This window comes from Ursus americanus, chromosome 20 (assembly GCF_024610735.1).
Source record: "Ursus americanus isolate L20-20 chromosome 20, mUrsAme1.1.p, whole genome shotgun sequence".
NCBI classification, from domain to species: Eukaryota; Metazoa; Chordata; class Mammalia; order Carnivora; family Ursidae; genus Ursus; species Ursus americanus.
Genome location: NC_142146.1, coordinates 12,289,380 through 12,300,161, shown reverse-complemented (window position 1 = coordinate 12,300,161; position 10,782 = coordinate 12,289,380). Strand labels below are relative to the sequence as shown.

The window sequence follows — 10,782 nt, the reverse complement described above, 5'->3', positions numbered from 1 at the left end:
ACCCTGAGCCACTTGCTCAGAAGGCACTTTATTCCTCTCAAGGAAGGAAGGTGACTTATCCAGGCTGCAGAGTGTGCTTGAGAGGGACACTCTCCATCTGACAGGCGAGGAGATGGAGTCCTGTGGGTACAATCACCTGTGCACAGGCAGGCTGGGACTGGCCCAGAATGCAGCTTGGAACACCTCCCTGGGGTTCGGGCTCATGCAACAAGAAGACTGGGGATATGGGGACACCGGAGAGCCCTAAAGTTTCTGGTCCCTGCCGGCAAGGCTAGGACAGGGCAGCGATTTCCCTCCCCTGCTGAAGAGCACCCCAGGGGGCTCTGGCCTCTCCCAGCCTCCTCTCGGGAGCCCCCGGAAGTCCAGGCCTGTGTAGCCGCGGGACAGGCGGGGTGCTTAGTTCAGGCCCTTGGGGCTGGTCACATCTTGGTCAGGCGTAGCACGTTGAGCCGCACAGGTAGGAAGGTGGCTCCGGCTGCGTAGGCTATCTCCCGCAGGACGCCCTCCCACTTCTTCTCCTCCTCATTATATCTGGGGGTGGGAGGGAAGAGTGGGACAGGGACACAGAGCAGGGTCAGCCGAGTACAGAGTGGGCCCCAGTAGGCCTACCCCTGGGGAGTTTTCCCCAAAGCCCCAGGCCCATCTCCAGAAAGGTCTGGTTCTAGAGAATTCTCATGCCCTGGGAGAGGGGGGCCCCCTACAAGACCCACCCTCACAGAACAGCCACCCCACATTCCAGGGAGGGTCACCTCTCAAGGAGTGCCATACTCCTCCAGGAAGCCCCACATCTCCGCAGCCCCTCCTCTGGAGACTTCTGTATTCAGCACTCCAGAAGTCCCCCCAAGACCCACCCGCCCCCACGCCTGCAGCAGCGGGAATAACTGAAGGTTCAGCGGGTGCCCCAGGCTCTGCAACCTCTTCCCTCCACTCCCAGAAAGGGCCAGCATGGAAAGTGATTGCTCTGAGAAGTTGGGGTCCAACTTCTTCTCAATCCTGGCCTCCAGCCAGAGTCCCCAGGACGGAGCGGGGAGGAAAGGCCTGGCTGCTTCTTTAGGGCCCCCTCTACTCTCCGGGGCCTGTTTCCATGGGTCTGGGCCCTAAGCTTGGGCAGCTCCTGAGAGGGGCAGGCTTGAGACTCCACAGTGGGGTGTGGAGCCCTGTGAGCAAACCGGGACCTTGCCAGGCAAACCAGAAAGAACTGAGCTGTGCAGGGCCAGTCTACTGTCCCTTCCCCACAGGACTCCCTAGAAGAGGGATCACCCCAGCCCCAGATGAGTTTGCTTGGGTTTTCCCTCACCTCCCTGGGCCCGGGCTCACCTCCAGATGTCGTTGAGCTCTGTGGGGACCAACTCTCCAGACTCGGTCTCCAGTGTGGCAAAGCCACCGATGGCATACAGGGTGCCCGCCAGGCTGACCAGGCTGAGCGAGCTGCGTTCCTGTGGGAAGGCCTCAAAGGGTGCCCACCTGGCGGGGAGGAGGGGGTGTGAAGAAGTGTGTCACCCAGGGGCCTCAGCAGCCCCAGGGCCCATAGCTTCAGCTACACTCCTTGGAAACCTGAATCCCGGGCACCCATGCTCCCAGCTCCCAGCACAGCTTCCTGTGTCCTGAGCCTCCCAGCACCACCCTCCCATCTTCCGTGTTCTCCTGCCCCTCCCATTTCCCTTCGTGGTCCCCTGGTCATTGCATCCAGCCTGCTCCGTGCAATCCACCATGGATCTCCCCAGTGGCCCTCCTTTGCTCCCGAACTAATTCTCCCTTGCTGGCTACCTCAGTGGCCACTGAGCTGCCCTCCCCTGGCACCCCTGCCCCATCCTTCTTCCCCCTTTCACTGCCCAATTATTCTCAGGGTATCTTCACTCCCCTCCTCTGGCCCTGAAGTTGGGCCTTCATCCCTACCCTCCAAAACAGCTCTCGGGTCCCCAGCCACCACAGAGCATAAAATCCAGGCATAGCACACGTCTCTGCTGATGCGATGTTCTCACCTCCCACCTGCCCAGCCTCTCATGTCCTCAGCCTCCTTCCTGGATAATGCATCTGCCCCCACAATCCCTCAGGGCTTGGGCCTCAGTTTCCCTCCCTCCTGAGGGAGCACGTCCCCTCCATTTACTGTTGGCCCCAGATCTCTCCAGCTCAGCATTCTCTCTGCCCTGGTAGGCTCCTCCTGGACACTCCCTGGTCCCTCAAATCCACATGTCCTAACTGGACCTTCACATTTCCGATTTAACCCCAGTGGTTTTCCAGTAAATGACCTCCCACCCTCTCTCAAAAGCATCCACTTCTCCCTCTTATCCCCATCACCCAATCAATCTCTAAATCTTATTTCTTCTATCTCCTAAACTCTTGCTACTCTATGTGTGGCCCGTGGACCAGCAGCATCAGCATCGCCTTGGGGGTGGCTAGAAATACACACTCAGGCCCTTCCCCAGGCCCGAGAGTGAGAATCCGCATTTTAACATGACCCCCAGGAGATTCCTGTGCACATCACAGTGTGAGAAGCCCTGGCCTACGTCTTTATCCCCTGCGTCCCCTCTGCCCCATCTCTGCTGTGCCCCCATTTGCAGGCCACCACCCCCTCTTGCTATTGGGCTGCACCCCTGCCTCCTGGGAAATCTCTAATCTGTCCTCTACATCAGCTGTCCCCTAATAAAACACAGATGTGAGCCTAAAACCCATCATAGGCATTGCACCACCCTCGGGATTAAGTCCCTCAGCGCTGCTTGCCACCTCTCCAGCTGCAGTGCTCCCTCCCCACCCCTCCACCCCACATCCAACCTTTCCTCCAACAGGCCTGCCTTTTTTCTCCTTACTGCCTTGGTACCAACTTTCCTTGGCCCGGGGCATCCTTCTCCCACCATCCCTTTTGCTGGCAAAGCGCAAGTGGACTGCCAGCTCAGTTGTCTCCTGACCTCCCAGGGCAGAGCAGCTTCTGTCTCCATCACCACTGTATCCGGAACACCAGACCACTGCCCGGTATGACTCTCTGAATGAGGAGCCTGGCCTCTCCCGCCCCACTCCTGGGAGCTCTCTCCTGCCAACCAGGCAGGCCCTAACCCTGGCCCCACATTGTGGGGGAAGCTGTGCGGATGTCCAAGCTGGGCAGCAGACACCCAGGGGCAGCGACTGTGGCTCCTGGCAGGGCCGTCACTGAGAGAACCAGCAGGTCCAAAGCCTCACAGCCAGGCAGTCACAGTGGGGCCCTTGGTCCCCGGCTGGCCAGCGGAAGGAGCGGGAAACGGGCATACTTGTTGTCTGCGATGCTATACACTTCAGCTGAACTGGTCAGCCCGGTGTCTGTGACCCCAGCGGCTACGAAAATGCGGCCATCGTGGATGGTGGCCCCGAAGAGGGACCGGGCAGTCTGCATGGGCGCCAGCTCCTTCCACTCGAACTTCTTAGGGTCGTAGACACACATCTTCTTCAGGCACTTCCTGAGGAGTGGGGGACAGTGAGTGCGAGGGCGGAAGTCTGAGCACCGCGCCCCTCGTCTGCTTCAGGGGCGGCGGACGCCTTGCCAGGCAGCCCGCACGAATCCCCGACAGCCTGGGGAGCCTGTGCTCCCGCTCGACCCTACAACCCTGTTGCCGCATTCGCTCCAGGCCCGAGCCTCACCTGTCACTGCCTTTGCCGCCAATGACGTAGACCAGGTCCATATGGGAGAGCACCGCGTGGCCATACACGGCGTAAGGCAGCGGATCCGATTCGCCCCATTTGAACGACCTGGAGGAGACCGGAGTAGGGCGAGCGCCCGGTTCAGGAGTGCGCTGGGTCCCTGTCCCTGCATTCACCCACCCCTCCCAACACATGCTCGGGGTGCACCCGATGTATGACCCGCACCTCTCGGGTCCCGGCTCCCACCCCGCTGCCCACCGCTCCGCCCCTACCCGAGCCCGCCTCCGCCCACCCGCGGCCCAGGGCTCTGGCCCTGGCTCCCGCCGCGCCCCTCAACCCCGCCCCCTGGCCCCGCCCCGCCCCGCCCCCGGCCCCGCAACCCCGCCCCCGGCCCCCACTCACTGCCGGTCGTAGCACATGACCGAGTCTAGGCTGCGCTCGCCGTCCTTGAGCTCTCGGCCGCCGACCACGTAGATGGAGTTGAGAGCCTCTCCCAGGCCGAAGAGGCAGCGCGGCGAGGGCAGCGGCGGCATCCCCAGCCACTCGGAGTCCAGGTGGTCAAACTGCCAGCGGGGAGCCCAGTCAGCCACCGGCCCCCACGTCCCCACTCCCCCAGCCCAGCCCGGCCACCCCCAGGTCACAGAAGAGGCCAGGTCTCCAGGTAGGGCCAGCACAGCCTGGAGGCCATCTCCGGAGACAGTGCCCTCTCCTCCTACCAGGCTGAGAACAACCGAGGCCCTCCAGAGGTAGGCACCCCGAGACCACATAACAACAGCACCACAATGGGGCACCCCACGCAGAGCCCTGTCCCTTCCCCAGTACAACTCCGAATCTGAGGCCTGCCTGCCCTCCCTTTTCCACCCCATCCCACTGCACAGAAAACCTCCAAATATAGTTCTGCCACTCGTCCCTTAAAATCTAGTGTAAGTCTGCGGCCCTGTCCCACCTCCACAGTCTTACAACGATATTTGTGGCTCATCTTTCTGGAAAGTTTTCTGAAGGCTGAGCAATGTGCGGATGAACACTTTATAACCGCCTGTAACCTTCAAACAACCTTAACAAGCAGGAAGAATAATATCCCCAGTTACAAACGGAGACCCAGAGAAAATAAAGAATGCCCATGATATGACTTGGCTGGTAACTGGTGGAGCTGCCCCCTCCCTCCCTGCCGGGATTTAACCCTGGTACCTCCTTGCCCCTCACCCTTCTCCACACCTGGTCAGGCCTCACTGAGCACACCACTCACTAGGCTCATTCTAGTCTCTGCCCCTTGCTCACCATTCCTCAGGCAGAGACACCCTAACTTCCCCTTCATGTGTCCAAATTCCACCCAAATGGCAAGACTCAAACCTACATGGCCAGTCACCAGGAAACCATCTCTGCCTCTGAGATCCCACAGTAAACTACAGATTGGACTGGTCGCCCCACTCTACTGGTCCTTTCTGGGCCTCAGTTTTCTCATCTGTACAGTGAGAACACTAGGCAGGATGGTCTCTGTATTTGGGACACTCTGTTCTATACTCCAGTCCTGGCCTCATGCAAAGGTCCTGCCCCAGACCCCTACACTGACTTGCTCCTCCTTCTCACTGTGCCTGGCCCCAATCCCTGTGCAGAAATAGGGCCTCCAACGTATCAGACCTTCCTGGGGCTCACATCCCTCTGAGACATCAGAGTTAGGCAGCTAATTGTCAATTGCCTATAACTGTCTTCAACCTTCAGGCAAGTGGCTGTCAGTCAACCTCCCTGGTCTACATCTCATCCTAAACCCAATGGCACCCCCAACAAGTAGAGACAAGCCCCTCGTGGGCCCCAAAGCTAACTCCCCCACCCCCGTTAGCAGAACCCAGCACTGGCTGCCCCTCCCAGGGCTGGGCAGGCACCTGCAAGAAGTAAGCACTCATGGGGTCCTCTTTGTTGTCCTCGTTGTAGAAGAGGCCCCCAGCCACAAAGACCTGGTTCTCCTTGGTCACGAGGCTGACATGGTTCTTAGGGATCTGGGTGGACAGGGAGGCACAGTAGCACTCGTTGGCCGCTGGATCATAGGCCACGGCCCCCTCCTCACTGATCATGAAGATGAGGTCCTGCAGAAACATGCCAAAGCGCAGAGTGTCATTGAGGATCCCTGGTAGGATACGTTCAGCCTCTTCCTCGTCGTCCTCCGCCTTGGCTTCGCCCGCGCCCTTGTCAGCAGCCTTGGCCCCGGCCGCCTCCTTCCCCTTGTCCTTCTTCTTCTTGCGCAGCACGGTGAGGCGGCCCTCGTGGGCGTCCTTCACCATCTGCACCTTGCGCAGCAGCTCGGGCTGGGCACGCACGAGAGGGTGTTTCTCCACGCGGCTCTCCAGGAAGGCCCGCGGCAGCAGGCGGCAGCGCACGCTCTCGAAGACGGTGGGCAGCGCGCGCTGGCGCTCCTCCTGCGCCTTGGCGTCGCCGCTTGCCGCCCAGCGCATCACCGCCTCGAACACCGCCTCCTCCTTCTCCACATTGAGGCCGTCACTGGAGATGATGGCGATGAGCTCGTCGGCCGAGAGCCCAAGGAAGTCGGTGTCGCGTGCCACGAGCGAGAAGCGTGCGCAGATGAAGTCGCGGGCGGCCACGGCCAGGCGCGCGCAGTCGAGCAGGAGGCCGAGGCGGAAGACGGCCAGGCAGTTGGCGAGACACAGGCGCTTCTGGAGGAAGGACACGCAGATGGTGAAGATGGACGGGATCTGGAAGCGGTGCGCCGCGGCGAACAAGTCCTGCACGCTCGCCTCGTCCAGCGCGATCTCCGACGTGTACAGGTAGTGCAGCACCTGGGCCACCACGTCCGGGGACACGTCCTCCAGGCGCAGCTCGCCCGCGCGCTCGGGCTCGGCTAGGAAGCGCGCCCGGAAGTAGGGGCTGCAGGCGGCCAGCACCAGCCGGTGGCATGGGAACTCGCGCTCCCCCACCCGCACCACGCAGTCCAGGAACTTGCCGTGGTCCAGCATGTCCTTGAGCCCGTCCTGCAGGAGCGTCTGCTGGTACAGGCGCTGCTCCTCCGCCTGCTCCAAGCCTAGCGTCATAGTGGGAGGCTTGGGGTGCCGCTGCCTGGCCAGGGGCCTCCTCTTTCTAGTCCCCTGCTTTCCTTCTGGGTCACTCTCGGTCTACGCAGCTGTCTTTTCGGGGCTATATATAGAGGTGGACAGGGCTCTGTAAGGCGAGCTGCCTGGCTTCCTGCACATGACGCAGAGGGGACAGCTGGGCAGAGGCCCCCTCCCAGAGCAGCCTTGACTCAGCCCCAGGGGCTCATGGGACAGGGGTGGGGTATTTGGGACTCTGAGGGCCTTGATGCCTCATTTCTAAATGGAGCACAGCAAGGCCTTGACTACATTCCTTGGTCAGGCAATGCCCCTGAGGGGAGGGGATGACCCAAGCTCTGCCCCTCAGTCCAGGAAGGGAGAAGCATTGGTGTCCCTCCTCCAGGAACTCCCGTCGTTCATGCCTTCTGGGCCTTTCTGGGTGCTTCTCTCTTCCTCCCTGGAGTATGTCTCACCGCAGCCATCCCTGGATACAGTGTGCTTGGGTTTCCTGTTCAATGAACTTGGAAAGGCACTCACTCATTGGGGACCTTGTTGCCCTACCTTTAAAATGGGAAGACTTTTACTGCTTTCTACTCCAGATCAGAGAACCTTCTTAGACTGTGCAAGAAAGCAAGAAGGTACCTTAGGGTAAACACTGTCCCCACTTTTCTGAAGGGCCTGCACAGGTCACATGGCTCTGTTGAGCCTCCGTTTCCCTTTCCCCCTTTCTACAACGGGGAATTGGATGAGTTAGATTCTAAGGGCCTCAGTTACAGTTCTGCTGAGGTTCAGAAGCACTGAGGTTCAGTGCTCCTGGGAGTACACCGTCACGGAGTTTTAACATTGTAAGGTGTCAGACGTGCTAGAAAAGTAATTTCCTAGGATTCAATTATTCTAGGTATTTAAATTCCCAGGGTTTTAACATTCTAGAGGAGTGACAGTCTGAAGTCTAGTGTTCAGAAAGTAACACTCTAAGAGTTTAATATTCCAGGATAGCTGTCTGTGCTCACTGTTCTTGGTCCATACGAAGATTGACCAGAGCCTATCTTGGCCTTGGGGCCCTTGCACCCTGTCTACCATCTAACGGGTGTCAGGATAGAGGCCCAGGATAGCCAGTCCTGATGCCCAGACTTCTCTGGACTCCTTACCATCCTCCCCCCCCCGCCCCCACACACACCAGCCTCAGCCACCAAGATTAACTTGTTCCCAAAGTGCCAGAAGCTGCAGCTGTGGGTTAAATTTAGCCCCCAGGACGCTAGTGTGAACTGTTATGGGGCATTCTCCCATCATTCCTCTGAGTCACTTGTTTATAACCTCAGGCTTGAGGGGCAGAGGGATTGGAGAGGGGACCTCAGGATGGGTCAGGGCTGAGTTATCCCCCTTTTTTATGATCTCAGAGATGTCACTCCCTCTGCCTCCTGAGTAGTGCCTTCAACCATCATTTGCTCACCCCACCAGCAGGTCTCAGAGAGGCACAGCAGTGGGCAGGTTCTGGAGGTGGTCCTGTCCCTCTTGCGGAAAGAGTTAAGTCTCACCCCAGGGCTTCCAGCCCATTCCTGGACTGCAGGGCATTTCCAACAGGCGCCATCAGTGAGGACATCAGGCTCTGAGAGGCTGAGCAACTGGTCTAGGTCACAGAGCTGGCAAGTGGCCGAGGCAGGATTCAAAGCAGATCTGCTCACCTCCGAAGACTGTGGGAATCCCTCCCTACCATACTGCTTCCCACAAATTAACAACAAAAAAATTAGTGGTAGCTTCATTTTCCAAAGACCGGGACAGAAAGTACATACGGAACAATTAACTTATGCTTATCAAATGACTCAATGACGTATTTTTAGGTTATGATGAATCCCATAGAGCTTACTCCCTCCCAGGCATTCTGCTAGCATATTTATATGTGGCTCATTCATTCATCGAGAACCCACTGTGCACTCTTCTCATGTTGAGGATTCGACAGTGAACACATCAGGCAGGAATTCCTGTCTTTATGGAGCTTATGTTCAGCCAAAGTGGTGGGGGGGGAGTCAGCAACAAGTAGTTATACAGGATGTCAGATGATAATAACTGCTAAGTGACAAGTAGCAGAGAAGAGAGCATGGAAAGGGACAGGTGGTAGTAGTCATAATTTCAGTGGAACAGTCAGGATGGAGTCACTGAGAGGACTCCATTTGAGCAGGTTCAAGCCATGGGATAGGAGGATTCCAGGTGGGGGGTGGGGTGTACAGCTTGAGAAAAAGCCCTGAGGCAGGAGCGCACCTGGCCGGTTCCAGAAACAGCAAGGAAGCTAGAAGACGGTGGGGCTGGAACAATGAATGAGGAGATGAGTAGGGGGAGATAAGGGCAGAGGCCTAAGAGTGAGGGAATCAATCACGTAGGGCCCTGCAGACCAGTTTTTCCCTTCAGTGAAATGGGGAACCACTATTTATTGTTTGATTAGAATTATGGAAATGCAAATATATCCACAAGTAGAGAGAATAATATGCCAATTTCCCATATACCCATCTCCCCATTTCAGCAACTATCTAGTCACCAGCTCATGGCCGATCCTGTTTCACTTCTGCTCTCAGCCACTCTGATAGTCACCCAGGGAAAGTGCTCTCCTTCCATACCTGGCCTGAGACCCACCTCCCCTGCCGAGGGACCCTGGGCAACCTGGCCTGGGGAAGCTCCTTCTGCTCTCTCTGGCAGCAGCAGCAGCAGGAACAGGTGGGAGCCCCAGCAGCACCAGATAAACCAAGCAGGTGAAAATAACACCGCAAAGGCTCTGAAAATTAAATTGTCGTTGGAACCTCAGCCCACAAAAGTAGGCCAGCACCTACATGCCAAACTTAAACAGGACAACTGCCTGTTATTAAAAAAGAACCAAATAGAACCTAAAGTCTTCTAAACATAAAGCCAAAGTCCAGGGTACAGTAAAAAAAAAAAATTTTTTTTAAATCACCCGTCATAATAATAACCAGGAAAATCACTACTTAAATGCAAAAAGAATCAGCTGATGCCAACAGTGACATTAATCAGATATTGAAATTATCTGGCAAGGATTTTAAAGCAGCTATCATAAAAATGCTTCAACAATCAATACAGTGCCCTTGAAATAAATTTGGAAAAGAGAAAATGTCAGTAAAGAAATAGAAGTTATACAGAAGAGCCAAATGGAAATAATAGAACTGAAAAATACAATAACAGAAATAAAGACTTGCTGGATGACCTCAAGTCTAAGGAGGAGATGACAGAGATTAAAAATCAGGGCACGTGAGGACAGGTGAATAGCATTTATCCCATCTGAAGAACAGAGCGAGAGTGAGGTGAAGGGAAAAAAACCCAAAAACAACAGTTGGCATCTTGGGCCCATGAGACAGTAACCAAAGATCCACCATTTGTTTCATGACAGTCTCAGAAGGAGAAGAGAAAGAGAGGGACTGGAAGAGTAACTGGCTGAAGAAAACTGGCTGAAAACTTCCAAAATTTGATGAAAGACACAAACCTGCAAATTCAAAAAGCTGAGCAAACCCTAAACAGGGATAAACCCAATGAAATCCATGCTGAAACACATCATAATTAAACTTCCAAACACTAAAGACAAAGAAAAAAATTGTGGAAGCAGCCAGAAAGAAAAAAACACATGACCTAGAGGGAAACACGAATTCAAATGATGGTGAATTTCTTATCAGATACCACGGAGGCCAAAAGTGGCACAACAGTCTTCAAGAACTGAAAGATTGTCAATGGTGAATTCTATATCCAGTGATAGTTTCACTCCAAAGAAATTGAAATATTTATGACTATTCCTAACAAAACACGTACAGGATCCATGCTGAAAAAACAGATTGGACTATATCAAAATTAAAACTTCTGTATATGGGAGAACACAGTTGACAGAAAAGGCAACCCATGGGATAGTAGAAGATATTTGCAAATCATATGAAGGGTTAATATCAAAAAAATATAAAGAATGCCTAAGGGTCAACAATAACAATGAAACAGACAACCTGATTTAAAAATGGGCAAATAGGGGCACCTGGCTTGCTCAGTTGGTAGAGTGTGAGACTCTTGATCTCAGGGTTCTGAGTTCAAGCCCCATGTTCAGTGCAGAGATTACTTAAAAATAAAATCTTTTTTAAAAAGTGGGCAAAGG

At 55.4% G+C, this 10,782-nt stretch overlaps 1 protein-coding gene across 1 annotated transcript; it reads right to left on the bottom strand.

Moving 5' to 3' along the window:
* Window positions 1–9: 9 nt before the first annotated feature.
* On the bottom strand, window positions 10–6,746 carry KLHL40 (kelch like family member 40). The gene is made up of 6 exons (XM_045776127.2): window positions 5,490–6,746; window positions 4,012–4,172; window positions 3,610–3,717; window positions 3,243–3,428; window positions 1,318–1,464; window positions 10–531 (listed from the first exon to the last, which is right to left on the bottom strand). The coding sequence occupies exons 1-6, from the start codon at window positions 6,648–6,650 to the stop codon at window positions 420–422; spliced, it is 1,875 nt and encodes a 624-aa protein (XP_045632083.1). The 5' UTR covers window positions 6,651–6,746; the 3' UTR covers window positions 10–419.
* Between the last annotated feature and the right edge of the window lie 4,036 nt (window positions 6,747–10,782).